The following is a 23,768-nucleotide window of genomic DNA, read 5'->3' on the forward strand; positions in this document are numbered from 1 at the left end:
TTTCCATATAAACCCTAAATAAATTTTTTTGTTTTTTAACAAATTTTTTATATCTAAGTCCATGATAAGTTGCATGAATTACCTTCCAAGTTTTTGGCCAGCCATCTTGGTTAAAAAAAATCGCCTAAATGAAAGAAAAACAAATGATTATTTTAAAAATATTTAAAATAACAAATTTTGTACTAATAACATAAATATGCACTTATGAAAGGAATTCCTATGTTTTTATTCAAATCTAATTTAGATAGCCTTGGATATTTTCAGGAGAGAGTCAGTTTTTATTTGAACAGTCAACCTCACCGCTTCTTAAGTACGTTTTGGTGGCCCACATATTCGACATAAGGTTTACTAAAACACGAAAATACGTATGCGAAAGTATGTAGTACTCATAGAAGAGTTGAAGGAAGTGTCGACCCATTTTTATCTATTTTTGCCAATACTATATTGTATTAAAATGCTGCATACTAATTAAATGTTTCCTGTTATTCATAAAGGTACCTCACATACCATCACCAATCGTATCAAATAAAATCACCCGGATGTTATACGTTTGGTATATGAGGGTTAGGTGAAGTTCTAGCCCAATTTCATCCAATTTAGACACCCTGTTATCAGTAGTAAAACACACTCTCTCATTTTCATAGAGATAACTGACATGTTGGCCGATATAATCGGTCTAAAGTTATCCGGAAGTTCGAAAATCGTTTTATTAGGTATATGGAGCTAAGTATTGACACGATTCAACCCATTTTTAACCAACAGACATTGTCAGGAAAAGATTATTACCCTGCATTTTAATTATATATCTGACAAATTGAACGATTTTTGGGGTAAAAGTCAACTACAGGTACTGGGCACTTAGGAGCTTGAACAGTTTTTTCGGTAAGTTTTTCAACAAACGACTACTTTAAAGTTGAGTTTACTGAGCGTATCTAGTTATTGATTTATCGCACTTTTTTTTAAATAGAAGGTTTTAACAGTACCTTTGCACTGGGTTGGTACCTCTCCTAAGAGAGTTTTGCCATTGTAGCTGCAGTTGTTTAAGAGATGTGTACATTAAACACGCCCATTTTCCCCTTGTTACCCTCATTCTCTGTGTCAAAGTACAGTTCCGAGGAAAATGTGATGCTTTTCAAATCCTGGTATAGCTGGCAATGATCCATTTTTGATTACTGTTTGTCCGGAGAATACACTTAATAGCAATCTTTTTAAAAATTGCTTGAGCAACTCGTAGTCGCTCAACCGAAAATATGTCCTATACGGATTTTTGCCAAATCTGCTATCAACATCGACAGTTGTCGCTTGAAACCTTCTAAACAAAAACATTACAAATAAAATGTTACTAGAAAATAATTATTTGAGACAAATTTTAGATGCTTCAAGTGTAACTAAAACTGCTTTTAGTGTAAGAAATTAAAAAAAAAAATTTAGAAAACGCAAGCATTAGAGAATCTCACTTTGTCTGCAGACAATTTGGAACAAGCTTTATTATGTTTTACCCTTGTAGAAAAAGTATACAACAATTTAAAACTTAAGTTTCAAAATACAACACCGAAATTGACCAGATAGATTGAATCATTATAGCATATACATAGCTGTCATACAAACTGAACGATCAATATCAAGTTTGTAAGGTATCTTTTGTTTTCTGGGGCGAGTAACGGTGCAAAAAGGAAGTTAAATTTTTTTCTTTTTTTTTACAGTATTATATTTCAATCAAAATACAAATATATATTTTCGAGCATAGCTTAGAAATAAGTATATCTGGTCGTTATACCAACAGGATATATTATTCTTTAAAATTATACACCAATAGATTTCTAAAGAATTGTATTTGTTGCGTTTATCCATTTTACCGTTTTTATTACTAATAACTCAAGATGTTGATGTTATCTATAGGTTATATACGTTACACTTCTATGTCTTTCATAGGTGACGATAACTTCAGTTACCTCTGACAAAATAATATCACACAGAATTATAGAAAAATACGACAATTCTGAATTTGTTAATGAAGGACAGGAGTTAAAAGAGTAAAAAGTTCTTTCTTCGAGTTTCGTACTGAACTGACCGGGCACCGCCCTACTTTGTATGTATTCTGGTTTATTTTTTTAGTAGACATCACTCAAGTTTTTTTTGGTTTCACATAATTTTATTTTGCACGAAAGCGATTTTCTACAATCTTGTAGTGCTTGTCCACTGCATTATTTTATTAATTACATAAGCATTAAAGTGTCAACCGCAATCTAGTTGGTGAGCTTTGGTGGATCACGCCGCATGTATTTTGTCATTGTTTTGACAAGCATTTGAACGGAGATATTTCAATTTTTTCTAAGTTGGAAAGTCCTTCAGTGGCGAAGCTGTTTTAGTATTTTTATAAAATTAAATAAACAATATACTGACAAACTTTTCACTCCAATGTATCGCTGCTGACGCATTCACTTGAATCTTAAGGCTTAGTTAAAAATACCATCAATTACCCTATGAAGTACTGATGGCATTAAGCGATAAGGTAAACAAGCTAACGCCACAAGTGACAAAATGTCCGATTTTAAAAATTTATGCTAATTTCGATGACATATTAATAATAACTTGTATCATAAATTAGCCAACAATAACACCTCCTAAAACAATAAGCTGTAAATAACAAGAGCCCCGTGTCGCCAAATCAAATCTTGTCAACGGAAATTATTTTCATTGGCGACTGCAGGGGCGCTTATTCTAACAAGTAATCCTTTTCGTAGGCGTTTCTCCGCTTCGCCTGCTGATGAAGTTCGCAGTGTCATTGTCATTCGTTGCAAGTCACAATCGGTGCTTTCTTTCGTTTTGTATGATTTTTGTGTTTCACTAACGGCAAACACATGCCACTCTTGGTAGCGCCAAATGTGAGCGATCAACGCTATTTTATGATGGATCTTAACATTTCGGACACTCGCAGTAAAGTTAATTAAATCCATAGTATTTATTAAATCACTATACCATATTGCTATAAAGTTTTATTATTGTACTTAAAAATATAGCTGTTCGCTTGGCTTCTATATTCATACATTGACATATAGATCAAATGTTTAGGTATGTGTACCTTCTCTTTAAAAAAGTAATGACTTATGACTATGAAAAATATATAAAAGTAAATATACATATGTACATATGTACGTATATGCATGTAAGTATGCTGGTAAGCAATATTTCTGACGCGATGAAATGCCATATTTTTTAAATTTATGCGATTCTGAAACACAACTTTTAATTAATAATGAAAGAGGTGAAAGTTCAGTCATTTTATATTGGCAATCTGTTCGCAACAAGTAAAAGCTTTTTACGAATACGATTTTAAATCAAAATTATATTTGATTGCCAACATTTTATTCGTCATCATCATGACGGAAATGTATGTATGTATAATATGTATGTATTCTTCATAACTCGACGTAAAAATAAATATGGAATTTAGAAAAGGTGGTGGTTTGGATTTCGGTCTGTACGTCTGACTGCCCGTATAAGAATTAAATATATTAATAATTTAGATGACTTGATAAAACTTTGTTTCTTGGGACTATCGGAATGTTGATATGGGAGATGAGTGGGACCGGACTACTACCACGCTCACAAAATTTCGTTAATCGAAAACATGTTATACTAAATAAATACGGCAGGAGTATCAAATATTACAGCAAAGAAGAAGTGGGAAGGACTCAAAGGTGCCGGAGTGGAAAAATTGCTCCATTCATCTTTAGGTGAAGTTTTACATATACCGTAGTATAATATTAGAGATACTATAGTTTAGTGCAGAAAATGTGTAATAGTCCAAAAATTACCACAGCTCATACATGCCACATACAAGTGAATAATTTAGGCCGAATATGCCTTCCCCTATTCCCAATATTATCGATAGGGAGACATCTGACTGTGTTAATACTGAAACTACTAACCGATCAATGTGATCTATTTCTACCAACCGCACTTGTGTCCGCAAAATATAATTTATAATGCAAAAATGTATACACTCTGTTCCATTGCTATAATAACATTATACTTCTGTGAAATACTGAAAAAATGTGTTCCCGTTCCAGAAACGAATGATGTTATTTTCAAGTTCTATGGTAACTCTAACAAATCTATAAAAACAATTTTTCTCAAACGGTACTTTTCCTACTATTATAGGTAGTAAGCGGAATGGTTATTCGACGATTGGCCAATACTATTTTCTTCATTCATTAATCCGGAACGCGCTGCATAGTTCACATAATCTCGACCCTCTGAAAACATTTTGTACCACCGCTAAACGTCGGTTTTTTCCAAGTTTTCCAAAGACTAACTTAGATTCGCCATCTTCGATAGTAAATAGTGTTTATCACACAAAATTTAACACAATTTCCACAACAGCACACAAAAAGTTATTAACCCAAAACTTATAAAGTGCCATCACTAAGCACTAAATTAAGATATAGAACTGTAATTTCGCACTGGGGATCGCAGTAGCATGGGGCATCTGTGGGCAAAAAACATTTTTAAAAAGTAGGCTCAAATAGATCTTATAAGAACTCCTATCCTTCTTCTTCTTTACTGGCGTAGACACCGATTTCGCGATTGTAGCCGAGTTAACAACAGCGCGCCAGTGGTTTCTTCAATTGGAGATTTCAATTTTTGTTCGCCGAGAGAGGACTTTACTTCTCTATTGTCTACTCAGTCCAATGTAGCTCCTGTTGTTGGTGTTAATGCTGGTTCCAAAATAGACGAAATTATCTACAACTTCGATGTTATGACTGTCAACAGTCACATGGGAGCCTAGTCGCGAGTGTGACGACTGTTTGTTTGATGACAGGAGTACCAGATTGTTCAATAAGTTTTGTCGTTCAATAAGAGAGGGCGTTGCTACTAGCCCAATTTTTTTTTGTTTTGTTGGTACACTCTTCATATGAACATATGTGAAGTTTCATCATAATTTGTCAATTAATTGTTTGTTTACAAGCCACTTAGTGTCGCCGTGTCACAGTATTTCTTTGCAATGGAAAAAATTGAATATCGTGCAGTGATAACTTCTTAATTTTGAAAAGTGTAACACCAAAAGAAACTCACGAACGGATGTTAGAAGTGAATAATGATTATTCACCTATAATTAGAACAGTAAAAAGATGGGTTGCTGAATTTAAGCGTGGTCGTACAAGCCTTGAAGACGATCCACGTAAAGGACGACCAAAACGCGCATCAACACCTGAAATCATAGATAAAATACAGGATGTGGTCTTGGAAGATCGTCGATTGACTTAGAAAGATTTAGTAGAGACTCTACACGTCGCATTAGGCAGTGCGAGGCATATTTTAAGTGAAATTTTGGGTTTTAGAAAGCTGTGTACACAAAGGGTGCCGCATTCGCTACCAATGGAACAAAAACAAATTCTATCACCATGATCGTGAACCAAAACAAGAGACTAAAGAGTAGTATGAACCTGGTTGTTCGGCTTCGAAACGAGTTCGTGTCCGGAAATCGGCAAAGAAGGTTGTGGAATCAGTTTTTTTTAGAAAGTGAGAGGAATTTTGTTTGTGGATTACTTGCAAACTGCTAAAAAAAATTAATTCTGAATATTATTGCAACCTTTTGGACCAGTTAAAAGAAAAAATTCGTGAAAAAATCCATGAACTAATGTTCGAATTGTTGGAGCATCCACCGTATTCACCAGATTCCGTTTTTCGTCAAATAAGGAGGTCATAACGGCTATTGAAGCGATTTTGCAGACTTTCCGGATTCTCACTTCAGGGATGGAATCCACAGATTGGAGGATTGTTGAAGCAAGTGTATTAATGTTCAGGGAGATTATACTGAATAATAAAGTGTACCATGCATCGTTTGGTATCGAACGGCTCGGAGAGGTCCTTTTCGATTCTGATCTTTTCGTGTTACTCAACGTCAGTTTACACAGCCGTATTAGTTTTGCAGGGATACCAAATTCAGACATCGCGGCTTTTCGTGCTGTCGAAAGCAGCTTTGAAATCGACGAAGAGGTGGTGTGTGTCGATTCTTCTTTCACGGGTCTTTTTCCAAGATTTGGCGCATGGTGAATATCTGGTCGGCAGGTGTTGATTTTCCCAGGTCTAAAGTTTTCCACACGGATAAGGTCCAATCAATTTGTTGACGGTGGGCTTTAATCTTTCACACAATACGCTCGATAGAACCTTACACGCGATATTGAGGAGGCTTATCCCACGATAGTTGGCGCAGAATGTGGGGTCTCCCTTTTTGTGGATTGGGCAGAGCACACTTAAATTCCAATCGTTGGACATGCTTTCGTTCGACCTTTACAAAGAAGCTGATGCATGCTCCTTATCAGTTCTTCGCCGCCGTGTTTGAATAGCTCGGCCGGCAATCCATCGGCCCACGCTGCTTTGCTGTCCTTCAGACGGGTAATTGCTATTCGAACTTCTTCATGGAGAGTTATATATAGAATATGTGTATATATAAAATTGGTTGGATCCTCTGGTTGATTTTTTACACTTTAAGGTATTTGCCTGGTTTTGATTTCTGCAAGTTGCAAGTGTATGAAATGTTCGGGTACATCTGAACATAGACCTTCCTTACTTGTTCAATACAAAGTTTAGTCAATATCTTACAATCTTTCAGCGCGTTTGAGCCCCATAAATTGCGAAAGTATAAAATGTTGCATTGGATCGGAATTTAGCCTTCTTTACTTGTTTAATATAAATTTTCGCCAACACCTCAAAGTCTTTTCCTGCCGTTGTATATTGCCAATTGGTAGAGTATGAATGAACTCAGTCCTTCCATATTTGTTAAATATTGCTAAAAACTAAAATTCTAATTTTGTTTTATTTCAAAACAACCGGTATAACACTCAATTTAAACATTAGAATAAAACATGCAAATACATATATATGTACTTATTTCCGGTATTTGCATCTTATTACAGTATATTATATTATATTATATAGTACATCGATTATTTTAATATTAAATACCCTAAAAACTTAATGAAGAAATTTCCATACCACAACTTGATTTAGTTCGTTAAGTTTGTATGATAGCTATATGATATAGTTATCCGATATCGACGGTTCCGATAAATAACCAGGAATGAGGAACAGTACGCGTATATCATCTCAGACATAATGATGTCAAGACTTTCTTTGCATACGTTCAGACACTCTCTATCATATACTATATTACTCATGTCCCTGAAAACAAGCCATCCTTAAACATTTTTCGATATAAGTCGGGCTTAAAAATATGATTTCAAATACTCCTCCAGCTTATATGTCCACAAAATATGTGATGAAATAGGGCCGTAGCGGGTTTTGAAGCATGTATAAAAGTGTATTATAAATTGTTGCAACTAGTTCATCAGTACACATCTTATTTTTTAAGATTAATTTTCACCAATAAAAATGGTGTAAAGTCAATAGAAGGCGAAATTTCCCATATTTGGGATCGTTTAAAAGTCTGTCAATTATTGTAAAGACAAATTAGTTGATGGCATTAGAAATAGCATTACATACATATAAAACACGCGTGTTTGAAATCCATAAGCGCATATTCTTAAACTGTGATATACAGTGTGCGACAAAGCTAAAACACGCAATCTACCGTGTCGGTATTTAAATTAATAAGATCATAAAGTAGGTAGTAGTTCATTCATTCTTAGTTTTTGAATTAGTAAAAATTACACAAATTAACTTATTAAAAAAATATATAAAATTCCAAAAATCTGGTGCGACAAAACTGAAACACGAAATGGTTTTATGATTGAAAAATTTATGTTCCCATTGGTCCTCTATGGGATTGAGATCTTATGATTGTGCGGGTCACTTCAAAACCTTTTATAAAATAGCAGTGTATTTCTGGTCGATGTCATGTTGATAATTCCATTTTAAAGGCATTTCTTCTGCCGCATGCGGCAGCATAATATTATAAAAAATATTTTTGTACATAAATGATATTTATATGATAATTGGCCCTATTCCATACCCTGGAAAACAACCCCACACTAGTATATTGCCTCCACCATGTTTCACCGTTCCTGTTGTGTAACGTTGATTTAGGCGTTGTCTCTTCGGTCTGCCTACCAGCTTCAGCCCATCTGAATCTTTCATATTAAACTTCGATTCTTCAGAAAAAACTATAGTTCGCCATTTGGTAATCGTCCAATTTGTGTGCATCCTTGCGAATTCCAGTCACGCCAGTCTGTTATTTAATGAAATATACGGCTTTTTTGCCCTCCTGTAGCATGAAAATCGCTTTTGGACAGCTGTCTTACAATAGTTGTTGTAGATATAAAAGAGTATTTTTTTTATTTCCCGAATGACTGCTTTAACCTCTGGTTCTGTTGTTTTCCGCGGTCATCCACCAGTATGCACTTTAACTAAAGAGCCTGATTTGCGAAATCGGCTTAATGTTCGGGAAACAATAGTATGTATGATTTACTCCAAACTTTCTTGCAATAGTCATAACCGATTCTCTTTTCTTAAAATCCTTAACAATGTTTTCTATAAAATCAGCAGAATACTTATTTCGAACCATTGATACATATATCTTTCATTTTAATCTACAAGGTGTCTTCAAAGTAAACTAAAAAAAAACGGAAAAAATTGTTTTTTCGGCAAAATCAATTTATTTTATTCAAAACCGTCTCCTTCTGTTTCAATACAGCTTTTTGCTCGGTCCAAAAGCATGTCGAACGAATGTTTTCGCTCGTTGGCCGGTATGACCGCCAGTATGCCGGTGCAAGCCTTTTGAATGGCCTCTACGTCTGCATAACGCTTTCCTTTAATGGGCAAATGCATTTTTCCGAAAAGGAAGAAGTCGCACGGTGCCATATCAAGTGAATACGGGGAGTTCTTAATGGTTAAAATGTGATTTTTAGTCAAATAATCGGTCACAAGCCTCGATCGAATGTTGGATTCTGAGCAAAGTTTGAATTTTTACCAAACATAAATTCGCTCATTTCCCGATAACAACAATAATTCCTTAAAAAAATGTTATAAAAATTTAAGGCGCAACCTGTAAAAGTTAACTTCGAAGTACCGGTGTATTAATTGTATTAATCAATTGCGTTTATACAATATGTTGGTGTCGTCAAACATGGTGACCGCGTATATCAACGTATCCAGATAGTCTAAATTACAATCAGTCAGGGGTAGAATTGTAAGCAAAATATTTGACAGACGCCGACAAATCAGCATGGCCGCCAGAGCCAACAACATCTACCCGCACCCATTCAAAATTCCGTTTCTGTATACGCATGTTTATGTGAAAACTTACTTTTGCGTATGTTTTCTGCTTAATGCATTCAACTTGAAAATTGATTTTGAAAATATGCCAAGTATGCATTGTAGCAAGGCGATTTTGTAATTGTTTTCAAAAATTATAATAAAAGCTCACAACACAGAAGAAAACGTTGCCATGCAGGCAAACGGAAAATTGATATATGTATGTACATACATACGGACATATACTACAAACGGAAAGCAACGATCGGTATACGAAAGTGCTTGCAAAATTTCACGCTTAATTTCAACGAAAACGTCATTGATGCATATCTGTACTTTGAACATGCAGGCGAGCCGAATGAGTGCCGGTGATGAATTTCTCTTGTTTTATGTACGAACATAATTTTTTACTCATACATAGTATTTAAACATAAAAGAGTATTACTCAGTTTTAGAGAATTTTTTTAAACTGTGATTGCTAATATAATTTACCCAATATTTTAATAAATTGTCTTACTTTGTTATAAACATGAAATAAATTTGTTTAAAATTGTTCGTGTCTATCAAAATAACTCTACCCATAATTTAAGTAAGATTAAATTTATTATTAAGTGGGTCTTCTTGACTAGAAAAATATTATTTTTTACATTGTCAAAGTTTTACTATTTAAAAATATAGAGATTTTTCAAAATTCGAATTATTAGCGGAGATATAGATAATGTGCAGACCCAGCATCCAAACTGGTTCGTCTCTACGCCAAACTTTCAACGCATTTTTTTTGAAACTGTCTTTTTGTATGGGTCCATATTTCCGAATTTAAATTTTTACTATATATGTATCTACTTATCACAATATGTGGTACAATAAATAATTTTTTTTTTCAAAGCTATTTTGTGAAAACTTTTTTTCAACTTTTCCGTGGAACCGGACATTGGGACATTATTTTCGATTGACAATTTATTGTTTTGGTTTCAGAGTGCTAGAGGGTTTGCCAAGGTTTACCCACGATCATGGTCGCGTGCCAAGCTTTTTCTATATTCTTGTAATAGTAATAAACACCTAATAGGAAAATGTGAATATTTAATGGCTAAGTTCGGGTGAAATAGAACATTTTATTTTCTAGCAACTTGCCAAGATTACAGCCGGCAAAGACCTTCAGATGTAGCCGATATTCGAAAACTTAGTGAAAGGATTTGACGAAATCGTGAATGGAACATGCATATACATATTTATAGATGCTACAAACTTCGTTGCAAAATCTTTTACGGTGGCCAAGCCTGGATTGACGGCCAGGAAGGTTCTTCTGTGTGTTTGGTGGGATTGGCAGGGAATAATCCACTATGAGCTGCTCCCCTATGGCCAAACGCTCAATTCGGACCTGTACTGTCAACAACTGGACCGCTTGAAGGCAGCACTCATGCAGAAGAGGCCATCTTTGATCAACAGAGGCCGAATTGTCTTCCATCAGGACAACAGACATCTTTAGTGACGCGCCAGAAGCTCCGGGAGCTCGGATGGGAGGTTTTTTTGCATCCACCGTATAGTCCGGATCTCGCACCAAGTGATTACCACCTGTTTCTGTCCATGGCGAACGCGCTTGGTAGTCTGAAGTTGGCCACAAGAGAGTCCTGTGAAAATTGGCTCTCCGAGTTTTTTGCCAATAGGGAAGCGAGCTTCTATGACAGGGGCATTATGAAGTTGGCATTTCATTGGGAACGCGTCATTGAACAAAACGGCGCATATTTGACTTGAATCGCATTATTGTAACCAATTTTATGAACAATTGAAAATTCAATAAAAATACCGCAAGACTTTTTTGAAAACCTATTATATCAAACACTCACTGAGTTTCACTAAGATACTTTAGAGGCACTGTTATTAGTAAAACACGGTTTATCATTTTCGTTGAAGTAAATCACATTTAGCTGATATACCGAAGGTTCGACAAACTTTATTTTAGGGAAGTATTAATCCGAATGTAAAGTACAGAATTCGGTTGATGAGCAGCTTCTTGGAGAGAAAAGAACGTTTTCAAAAATTTCAGATCGATATCTCAAAAACTGGAAGACTAGAGGACCAAATTGATTCAGTTCGTCATGTTGATCATTCACATATGTATATACATGCATATACATATTTATAGATGCTACAAACTTCGTTGCAAAATTAATATTCCCTATTCAGGGAATAATAATAGATGAAATAAAACTACAAAAATCGTGAGTGGCTTAGTTTAGAAAACATCTTCGTCGTATTTGTAAAGTGCAATTTCGAGAAAAACTTGTATGCTTCTCCATAACAGCGGATTGGACTAGGAAAACTTTTTTCCCCTATGCTACGAATTCAATGAGATTTTTAGGGCTCAAAAATGCGCCTTAAAGATGAAATATGATGATGACCGTATTTAAACTTTTAAGTCAATCAAAAACAGAAATGAGTAGTACATTGAGTACAATTGGGACTATACGTTCCATGGAAAATCGGTCCATCCTTTCAGTTTTCGAAAACAAACCACATTAATCTTATGAAAACGTTCTCACTCTATTTGTTCAGAATATTATATTTATTTCCTAATATTTATAGTCTAAAGTCAATCGTAAAGCGGGAAATTATTAATTAAGAATCTGTTCATTAGTTCGAACCGTCTATAGCATACATTTACTATACAACTGGCCGATCAAAATCAAGATATGGTAAAGAAATGTGTATTCCATTTTTTGCTACAAAAAATTTTTCTGTCCAAGAGTGTTATCGATTTCATGCTGTCGTGGTTTTTTTTTCTTATTTTAAATTAGAATTGGTTGGAATTATAGCTAACTAAAATTCTGAAAACACAATTTAGTGGAAAAGAGGTACATTTTTATGTCCATTCGTTGCTCCGAATACCCATACATAATACAGTCTCGAAAATGGATCTTCATGTGAGTAGATTATTAATCTTTTTAGCAGCGAAATAGTGTGACTGTACTGAATTTTTTAATTTTTTTAATATAAAGCTTTTATTAAGATTTTTGATATATATACAGTTTCATACAATAGAAAATTTTTCTTCCCAAAACAAAAGTTGTTTTATTCCGCCAAGACGCCTGCATAGAGAGTATAAGCCACGCTACACATCTCATATGCAGAGAAAAACGTCGAAACTTATCGTTGTTATAGAGTTCTTAGCAAAAAGAAGAGACTAAAGCTTCTCAGAGCCTGAGTTCGAACACACACTGACTGTACCATAAGTCAATAATTGTGTCTTAAAACTTGTAATTATGGGTATGAAAGCGCTTAAATATGTTATTACAAATATCGATTTTTATAAAAGCTGGAATATCTATACTATAAATATTGAAATGCAATTGATTTTATAAGTGAGTACTAGTTTTCATAATTTGCTTTAAAAATACACATTCAAGTATACAAGTATTTCCAACGAAAATCGTGCAGCGGATTATTGCTTGGTTCACACCAAGGAAACTACCATCAGCTCTGAAATAAAATATCCATTTGCTTTACGATGAATATCTTATAATTCCGCAATGTACAGACACATGTATGCATGATGAGCGAGTATTTTTCAAGTACATCTCCCACACAACGATGGCATAGTAGAAAATAAACAAAGAAAAATAAATAAACTATATGTAGTTTGTCGTCACTCTAATTCTTGGCACTAAACAAATCGGAGAGAACTATTACGTGTGACATGTGCCATCAAATAACCCAAAACTATTTCATATTATGCACGACCGCGACAATATGTGCAGGCAAATATTGAAACCAGTCAGTTTTGGACACATTACAACAACTAATTCAATAAATTAGACTTAACAACAATGCAATTAGTGCCTATCCACACAAAATATATTTATTTCGAGTATTGCAAATACAATGTCATCAATATTATAATATTAAGGCTATTGCTTTATTTTTAGCAAAACTTTTGCATTCGGTTATATATTTTGTAAAAATATACAATATCAACTCGTAATGAAATCGCCGGGTCATTAACGGATCATAATGATCATTAACGAATCATAATGACCCGACAATTTCATTAATTTCTTTGAGCTTTCCAAAAGATGGGAGGACCGCTACATAGTAAATAATAAACTAACATACTCGTATAACTTAAACAGGTGCAATACTTGAAAATATTTACAACATCCATAATTACTTTCATTCTACCATTTAAAACTGTCTAAACCTTATTTGAAATATACACTAAATTCTTCTAAAAGTTATATAAATTATTATTTTAATAATTTTAAAATCTTTACTTTTGTTTTTTAACTCATAATATTCACCCACAAGAAGCATTGAAAAACATTTAAAAATTGAATATTTTTCTTTTGTTGCTCTTGAATTACTCATGGGATTCGTTCTTGGAACTATTCTTAATCGACAATCTGTATTTGAGTCATATTTCACCACATCTACAAACGAACATCATTAATTTCAAATTTCTCAAAAGCCTTAAAGTTATTTCATCAATAATTTCATAGTTTTTTCAGCACTCAATTCAATCCTTAACGGCGAAAGTTAAGGTCGTGGCGATTTTTGGAAAAATTAAAATAGGCGATTAAAACTTATATTAAGGATAATATATTGTGCAGAGTATTATATGTTTCATCACTCATACTTCACGCCTTATTTAAGCTGATAACCTATATACATATGTACATACATACATATACCTGTCACAAGCCTATTTGTCTGTCCATGGAATTGCAAATACAAACCTTGTTATTTTGAGGAGGTTAATAATACTTTGGACACAATCGAACTGAAATTTATTTCAAAAATTGGGATATAGCGACACACACATACCTCACATTCAATGGTTTTTAAACTATTTAAAGTTTGATAGTTGTTGAACGTCAATTTTAAGTAAAAAGATGACATAATCGGTGGCCAAACTGAACAATGCGCAAAAATCAGCTACTTTGACACGTTATTTTAGAATATATACATATGTATATAATACATTAATGAAGATATAAAGGCAAAACAAAACTAAAATAATCCTAGTGTCAGGAAACGACCATATAAATCATATAGCGAGGGTGTGGATCTTTCCACGTTTGAGTTTATATTGAGTTTATCTTAGTTAAAATTTTTGTCAAGCATTTTTGTCAAACATTTTTTTTTTTTTGATTTTTTTTTAATTTTTTATCTCAAATACATATGTTGAGCATTGTTCATGCAAAAGTCAGCCGAACAGCATGGTATTCTGATAAATATTCTCAAGATCAGCGAACGAGCCTAAAGTAGCTTGCACATTTTGCATCCTAACTTGGAAGACGAAAAACGTCCTGAGCGATTAAGAAAGTTTTAAGATGTGGAATTGAAAGCAGTACTCGTTGGATATTGTTGCCAAACACAAGAAGAGTTCGCGGAATTTTTGTGAGCCTCTCACGCATACATTTCAAACCTTTAAAAACAGAATTGAACCAGGACATTAATTATTGAAAGACCATTTCGCATATCAGAAAAATGTAGTGATGATAATAAATGGATTAACTACGACAATCCTAAACGCAAAAAAAAATAGAAACAAAGCCGAATATCCATTACCAAAGTGTTCTGTATAGATATAGAATTAGAAGGATATGCTGGGACGTTTTGCTTCACCCACCTTATAACTCATTTTGACTACCATTTGTTCTGTTCAATGCATAACGCACTCACTGGAATAAGATTTGCATCAGAACAGGGTATCAAAAATAGTATTAATTCGTTCTTGGCCACCAAGCCAAGCCATCTATATACATAGATAGATGGGCGAATGTTATAGATTCAGATGGAGAATAATTTGAACAAAACTATTGTACATCGAACGAATTTAGTTATAGACCCCATAGCTGTAAGATTTATTATTGTCATCGGCAAAAAATCTGTGGGTACACTGGTTATTTGGGAAGAAACATCCCACGATTGAAACGCCACTTAGTTTGGCGTAAAGCATTCGCAATTTGTGTCATGAAATTAGGTATGTAATCTCCTACAGAGACATAAACAGATCTCTTTTATTTATAAAATTCCAAAAATACCGGTCTTTAACTACGAGAATACCATAAGTACCATAACTAATATACAATTATATCTTGATATGTATATACATACATACTTAGCTACTATGCACACAGTCAGCGGACGCCCCAAATTTTCATTAACCTGTCCTATGTTGATATGTCTATGTATTCATTTTTGGTTACTATTGGGGAATACGTTCGAAAGCCTTCGAGTGTGTATAATGTCTAGCGGTAAAAAGCCGGTATTCTTACTAATAAATTCAGTGCCGATTAAAAAGCATATAATTTTAAAGATTGCACAAAATACAACTTGTGAAAAAAATAAATAAATAAAGCATTTTCACGAAGTTCGCTCTTCTCCAGCGCATTTTAATGATCTAGAATGCATACATACATATATACCGATAGTATACACACAAATGCTTATTAGTTCCACTTAGTCTACTTTTCCGCCTATGTCAAAATTTCAATGTTTTTGTATGAGCTTTGCTAAATGCGGCGGCGTTCTGTTGGTGTCACAGCACTATAATAGATGTCGTCGTGGTGGCATATTCACTGCCTATAAATAAATGTATTATAGAGTTTCCCCTCAGTAATGACGCGTAGACGCTCTTTTAATTTACTGAATAAGTTCTTTGTTTTTGTAGAGAATGTGATAGTCCCAAGAGTCAGCGAAGACCAAGGGGTAAGAGTGTAGCTAAAGAACCTAGGTGCATACAATGTCGGCAGACCGTTTATTTGAAAAGTTTATATTCCACTATATTTGCTTATGGTAAATGAGTATGGTCTGTAGTAAATGGTCGGGTAACAAATCACGAGGTATGATATGGCTTCTATATTTATTTTAAAACTTATTATCTGTATTAACAAGTGAAAGTCAGAAAATTTAACCTATTAGTCTCTCTCGGTTGGACTCATTAAGTCACGAATAATATTAAACGATGGATATACTAATTATCATGAACACTGATATGGGGCAAATTATTATTATCAGCCGAGAAGATCTAAAGATTTGAACCTGTTCGTTGAATGTTGAAATAATAGCACACTAATTTCCTAAAATAAGTTAGTTTCAAATGGACCTGAAGTAGTGTATATTCCTGCTGGGATTTTCACACACATTTTCATACATGTTGGCAGCATCAATGTGTGAAATCGTCTCTCATGAAACTAATCATTAATATTAAATTTATTTCATGATTATGATCTTTACCCACGTCTTGCTGCCAAATTTACGACCAATATTTGATATAAAATACGAGATCGCGCATTGAGCATTGAATCAATTGACAAGATTCTTCGCGTAGAAAATGTTTGAAGCGTTCATTGGGGCGTGTTAAATGACACTGCTAAATCTTCAGCTTTCCTCAGCACATTGTATCATAATTTTATAATTGTGTAACAGATTAGAGTACAATAAATTATTTTAAATGCAGTGCCCAATATTTCCAATGAATTATTTGAGGGCAGCCGAAGAGGTGGATAGCCGATGTGACGATACCAAGTAGCGTTAAATTATTTTATTTCCTCTATGCCATCTCGAATATATACATACGTACTATATTTATATACTTTTTCGCGAGTCTGGGGTGGGCGCGTAAGATCACTTACCGTAGACTATTTAATTTGTGCAAAATAAAAGCGCGAAGAGTGTTTTGTTTATACGAAACTACTTTTGCTAAATAATATCATTTCCTATTTCACCAATGCAAATACAATATATAGCAATTTGGATAATTGGGTAAAATGTATTTATATGGGATGCTCTTTTTCGATAGTATTAGATGTTAGCTTCGCTAGAATTTACACTTTCGTCCCACTGACCAATAATAATCACGAATTCAACATATTTTGTGACAATCAACCTTAAGCAGTAATCCATGCCAAATTTCGTGAAGATACAAGGTCAAATGCGAAAGTTTTCCAAGCAAGCCCTTGATTCCGATCGTTCGGTTTGTATGGCAGCTATATGCTATAGTAATCCGATCTGAACAATTTCTTCGGAGATTACATTGTTGCCTTAAAAAATAATGTGTACAAAATTTCGTGAATGTATCTTGGCAAATGTGAAAGTTTTCCATACAAGAACTTGATTTCGATCGTTCAGTTTGTATGGCAGCTATATCGGCAGTTCCGACAAATAAGCGGCTTTTTGAAGAGAAAATGACGTTGCGAAAAATTTCAAAACGATATCTTAAAAACTTAAGGACTAGTTCGTATATATACAGACAGACAGACGGACAGACAGACAGACGGACAGACAGACAGACGGACATGGCTAAATCGACTCAACTCGATATACTGATCATTTATATATATACTTTATAGCGTCTCCGATCCTTCGTTCTGGGTGTTACAACCTTCGTGACAAACTTAATATACCCTGTTCAGGGTATAAAAACTAAGGATTTACTCAATGAGATCAATAATTTATGCTTGCATCAAAATACATATGTATTTGAAGAGTACTTAAGGCATGGATAATGCTCAGTGCAAAAGAGTTACTTAAGTATTAGAAACAAATGCAAATGGGCATGCGTTAGAGGACAAGTGAGTAAAAAGTAGTACCTATGGTGAAACTTTTTTAACAGATAATATAAACTGTTCGATTCGCTACTCTCCACCGTTAGGCGAATCTAATGAAAATGATCCAAAGTGCTTAATATACATTGTGACTAAAAAACACACAGAAATTGTAATTAAATTCCTCGGGTAAATGATATTTGAAAATATATATTTTGCTAAGTTGGTAGGACTATCCTTAATTACTACGCCAGCGCCATTTGTCAACCATTTTGTTTACAGCAGCTGCTTCAGTCGGTATACCTCAGTAGTTAGTTCCGATTTTTACAATGGATAAAAATATCGAACAAAGAATTTTCTCAAATTTTATATTTCTAACGAAATTTCGTGTGCGGAATCGTTGCGAATATTAGAAAAGGCTTACGGTGACTCAGTTTTATCAGAAACACAACCCTACGAGTGGTACAAAGCCTTCAAAGACAGTCGAAAGTTGAGGACATGGCTCGTTCTGGACGACCTTCGACCTCTTCAACTGAATAAAATATTAAAAAAGTGAATGTGCTTGGTACTTGGAAATTGTCAGGCAAGTATGTATTAGAAAAATGGCAATAGAGCTCGACATCTCTCGCGAGTCCGTTCGAATGATATTGGTGGATAATTTGGGTACGAAATGCGTTCTTGCTAGACTCGTTCTGATAAAGCTCAATTTTTTCAAAAGGAGTACCGTAAACAGGTCTCTTTGGACATGCTTGATCTTGCGAATTCCGATCCCAAATTCATGGAATTTATTATAACTGCCCAAGAGACATGCGTTTATGACTTTGACATTCAAACAAGTCAACAATCAACGGTATGGAGGGGAACTAGCCTAAAATGAAAAAATCACGCCAAAGCCGCTCAAAAATCAAGCTGATGCTCATTATTTTTTTCGATATTCGTGGTTTGGTACATCAAGAATTCGTTTCGGAGAGACAGACGGTCAATACGGAGTTATGTTTGGCAGAGTTGAGGCGTTTGAGGACATCCTTCGAAAACGGCCAGAATTGTGAGGAACAATTCATGGATTATATACGACGACAATGCACCATCGCATCGAGCCACGATTGTGACCGAATTTAAAGCCAAAAAAGCAATGAATACTATCGAACAACCACCGTATTCACCAGATTTGGCTCCGTGTGATTTTGCCTTGTTTCCCAAACTGAAATTGCCGCTCCATGGAACCCGTTTTCAGTCGATCGAACTGCTATGAGGACTGGAAAAATCGTTGACATGAGTCTCTGGTGGGGATAACTTTGAAGGCGACAGAATAAATATTGAGGAATAATTAAATATTTTGCGTTTTATTTACAATTTCTGGGTATTTTTTCACAATGTTTGTATGTAAGTTCAATTATACAGCACTATATTTTCTTCATTGCAACAGAGCTTGTAATTATTTAAAGTTGTTACTCTAGCAGCTATAGAGTAACTCTCAGAAATACGCCTTCTGTAACAAACTCTTGAATATAAAATAAGCTTTATTACTTGCATAAAATAGAGAACGTGTTGCGTTTTTATACTCTCGCAACAATGTTGCTAAAAAGTATTATAGTTTTGTTCACATAACGGTTGTATGGAAAACTAAAAGAGTCAGATATAGGGTTATTTATACCAAAGTGATCAGGGCGACGAGTGAAATCATTTTCCGTCCGTCTGTCTGTCCGGTCCGTCCGATTCCGTTTCTGTCCGTCCGTCCGTCCGTGCAAGCTGTAACTTGGTACAGATATTATGAAAACTTGGTACACGTATTCCTTGGCTCCATAAGAAGGTGAAGATGGGCGAAATCGGCCCACTGCCACGCCCACAAAATGGCGGAAACCGAAAAGCTATAAAGTGTCATAACTAAGCCATAAATAAAGATATTAAAGTGAAATTTGGCACAAAGAATCGCATTAGGGAGGGGCATATTTGGATGTAATGAAAAGTGGGCGTGGCCCCGCCGCCTACTAAGTTTTTTGCACATATCTCGGAAACTACTATAGGGTACAGAGTCGTTTTCTTCAGGCATTTCCATATACAGTTCAAAAATGGAAGAAATCGGATGATTTCCATACAAAGGTTATGTTGAAAATCACTAAAAGTGCGTTAACCGACTAACAAAAAACGTCAGAAACACTAAATTTTACGGAAGAAATTGCAGAAGGAAGCTGCACCCAGGCTTTTTTTAAAACGTGAACACGGGCGTGGCCTCGCCCGCGTGGACCAAAAACCAAAAAATTCGGTATATAATATTTTCTTAACACCCTGATTGTACGAAATATGGGTGAAATCTTCATAACCACGCCTTCTTCCAATATAACGCTATTTTAAATTCCTTCTGATACCCTCTCTGTATAATATATAGTACATTAAAACCAATGATGATAGCGGAATATAACTTAAAAAAAATACGGTATTTGAAAAATATGTAAATGACGGATAATGAAATCTCGATTATCACTTTATCATGCGAGAGTATAAAATGTTCGGTGACACCCGAACTTAGCCCTTTTTTTTCTAATAATATGATGATAATTACATTTAAATTTCAGCTTACTACCCACCTGAAAAAATAGGCAAAAACACACCCATTGATAGTATTTGTAGTACTTCTTGGTGTGAACGTCACCATCCGAATTGGCAATACCAGGGTATGGTACAGATATGCCCTGCTTTTTACCGAAATAATCACGCAAAGTATATGTCGAGTGTATCCAACAATATGTATTGAGCACGTCTTCTGGAATATCTTTGGTGTGAACACAATCAATGGGATTGCCAACGTATTGTCTTGTAGTTATAATCAATGAGAAAGACATCAAAATCATCACAGTTATCGAGTAGTGTAGGCGGAATACTGGCGAATCGGTTTTAATGTGACTGACCTTTACAAGGTTTTTCAAGCCACGAAATATATCTAACATTTTTCGCTAACGGCAACTCAATGCGAAATAAATAAATATTTTTGTGTTTTGTCGTGGATACGAATGTATTTCTGATTTCACTTAATTTTCAAATACTCGTTTTGAGTATACATAGATTTTCTCGCTCTATATCTATATTTTCGTAATTTTCGTAGCGGATTGGAGGCGGATGCAATAACCCAATTTATGGTTATCGTCTCGATGTACAGAAATTCTTTCTTTTTCCCGGCGGTCCCATAGTTTGGTTGTGACGTATGTGGTAATCACGAGAATTTCATTATATTTTGCAGATCCTCTCCTGCATCTTGTTATTGTCATACAAATTTTTGTTTTAATTAGTTCGGAATTGCAGACACACGCACTGGGGCACTTGAAATTTTTGCGTTTTTGTATAAATGAATCGTGATTGTTTGTATAATTAAAAAAATTTCGCATTTTAAATGTTAAAACTTCTTCGTGTTTTCTTTATAAATATGTAAATAAGTAAGTAGTATCTGGCAGCTATAGTGGTCCACAATATTGTTTCGTTTCGGCATGAAAATAATATATTTTATGATATACGGCATTCTAAATTTGCCGACGCGCTACTGCTGAGATGGAAAATGGAGCACTTATGTATATTTCATATATGTATGTATATGAATATATACTTGTACATACATATATTCATTTTTAGTTTAAGTAAGTTTGGTTTTGATATTATAGCCTGATCTATAAGCATTATATTTAAGTTTGTTCAATCAAGGAATCGCGCTTAAAAAGTATAGTTATACACATAGGCGTTAAATTGATTTGTTTAGAGTCTCATGTATCAAAGTAATATATTGACTTGGGAAGTTTAAGCTTTCATGGAAATGAAATGAATAGTAAGTAAATTGCTAAATAGAAGACCAAAGTATTTAATCAGTATAAAGTATTCCTAAATAAAATCAAAGCCTAAGTGATAGAACGAGAAAAGATCCTCCAGGAAATAAATATGGTAAATCGACTGTCAAAATGTGGGCCGAATCTATTTAATTGATAATACCAAGATGCCAACATATCTTATTAAAAAAATTACATTAATATATCAAAGAATCTCAAACTTTTCAGAAACAAAAAAGTTTGAATTATAAAACAGTTAATATTTTCATTTAATTATTTTAGTTTTTTCTCTTTTTTAATGAAATTTTTAGAAATTCAATTGCATCGTATAATTTTTATTGTTTCATCATCATTTAGATCAGAGAAAAAAAGCCAAAAATTTGATTTTTAACATCTTAAAACAAATTTGATTGCAAACTTTCTTAAAATCAAGTCAAATAGTTTTTTCTCGAGATCTATGCGCAAAATAAATACTGTTTGAAAAATATATTTATTTATTATCAAAATTACTGACAATATTTCCTTATAACTTAAACTTTCTCTGCAGTACAACACAGCCTTACGACTTCAATTGCAGGTTCGTAAATATTATTTTACTTGTATGGGGTTTGAACTAGGCAAAGCACTTGTATTTTACAAATGGCCAGTTATTCTAAATATTTACAATTTCTGATAAATTTTGTTTCGATGTTTGTTTTGAAGGAAACCAACCGCGCCGCCCAATATAAATCAGGTATTATAAATTCATGTCGGCTTTTAAATAATGCTGCCAGAAATGATTGTGTGCATTAATACTATCATTACAATTTTATATGCAGGGTTACCATATAATTGTTTAGTTTTATACGTGCCTCTGCTTACATTTCAACTTTCGTCTAATTGACTGAGGAGGGAAAACTGAATGTCAGGCATATAGTATAGTAATTTTCTTACAATAAAACAAATAAATTAGTTTCCATTCACTGTGTGCCTCTTTTAATTACTAACTCGTCAGCAAATAATATAAAACTTTTGCTTTTGTTTACTAAATAATCTGTAGTATCGTGCAGTATCATCATTTCGATTTTTTTGGAATAATAAAAAAAAAAAATAAGGACTATAAATTGAGTAAGACCGACCGGGAGTAATAGCTGTTTCTAAGTTTGAATTTATAAATGTATGTACATATGTATGCGTGTGAAAATTACGCAATCGACGTCACTCCTAAGTTATTAAAAGATGTTTATTTTAACGCTTGCGTAATCAACGATCACTAAACTATTGCGGAAAGACTTTTTACATCCGTGGAATCTCTATACGAATTTAGGTAGAATTGATAATAGGAAAGCTACTTGAAAACTGGGTCAAGATCACTTCGAAATTGAGGTAACGCATTTATACATATTTGAGCTTGATATTGATATCTCAGAACTTTGATAGATTTTGAAAAATATCGAAAAGGAATACCCTGTTTTGCTCTCCCTGTCATGCTACAATTTTAAACTAAACTGATAGAACCCAACTGTTCACCTACAATCGAAGTGGATGTTTCGACTTCTCAAGATTGTTTCATGCTGGTTAAGGAGAACAATACGACATACAATATCTTGCAATGTAATGAAAGGTTATGACAATCACATTCTGGTTAAGATGTCACTGCAATTGTAAACAGAAAAGGCGAAAAATGATTCCAGATTTGAAAAGCAATGCTTGCTCAATACTATAAGACGCTACTTAGGATATTTAGAAATTAATTACTAATGGGTGCATTGCCAGAGCTTAGAGACTTAACATTGCTGATCCCTTCTCCAATGGAAAGATCAAACGAATATGAGTTTGACCATAAGAAGGAAAAGGTTTTAAGGGGTTATGTGGTCTCATGGCTTTTATTTACTTTTATAGCTTCTCTAGATTATTGTCTTAAATTCTCAAGTTGATCTGACTAATAGTTTGAGATACAGTCTTTTAAAGTTCGGCACTCGAGATTAGCTATTGTATACAGTCACTTAAAACATTATAGGCATTTTTTCCGAACTCCTCAATCAAACTTAATGAAGTTTTACAGAAGCTTCGAGATTTACAAAAATTTGCGTTTTTTGTCTTCCAATACCAAGTTTACGGTCTTAATTTAAATACTTTTTGTCTTTTCAGTTTTGATTATCATATAAGAAGTTCTGCTATCAAAGCGAAAACAATTATTTTCCAGACACTGTCC

General features: G+C 34.1%; 1 protein-coding gene across 4 annotated transcripts in view; it reads right to left on the reverse strand.

Moving 5' to 3' along the window:
- LOC126759978 (innexin shaking-B) overlaps window positions 1-23,768 on the reverse strand; it is a 338,675-nt gene that overhangs the window by 38,905 nt on the left and 276,002 nt on the right. The window contains exon 2 of one of the 4 annotated variants that reach the window (XM_050475279.1): window positions 20,351-21,297. The exons of the other annotated variants lie outside the window; for them this stretch is intronic. Within the exon in view, the coding sequence (XP_050331236.1) occupies window positions 20,351-20,710 (360 nt within the window). The 5' untranslated portion in view covers window positions 20,711-21,297. The remainder of the gene's footprint in view (window positions 1-20,350; window positions 21,298-23,768) is intronic. 4 annotated transcript variants of the gene reach the window in all.

Source organism: Bactrocera neohumeralis, chromosome 5 (assembly GCF_024586455.1).
Source record: "Bactrocera neohumeralis isolate Rockhampton chromosome 5, APGP_CSIRO_Bneo_wtdbg2-racon-allhic-juicebox.fasta_v2, whole genome shotgun sequence".
Taxonomy (NCBI): Eukaryota; Metazoa; Arthropoda; class Insecta; order Diptera; family Tephritidae; genus Bactrocera; species Bactrocera neohumeralis.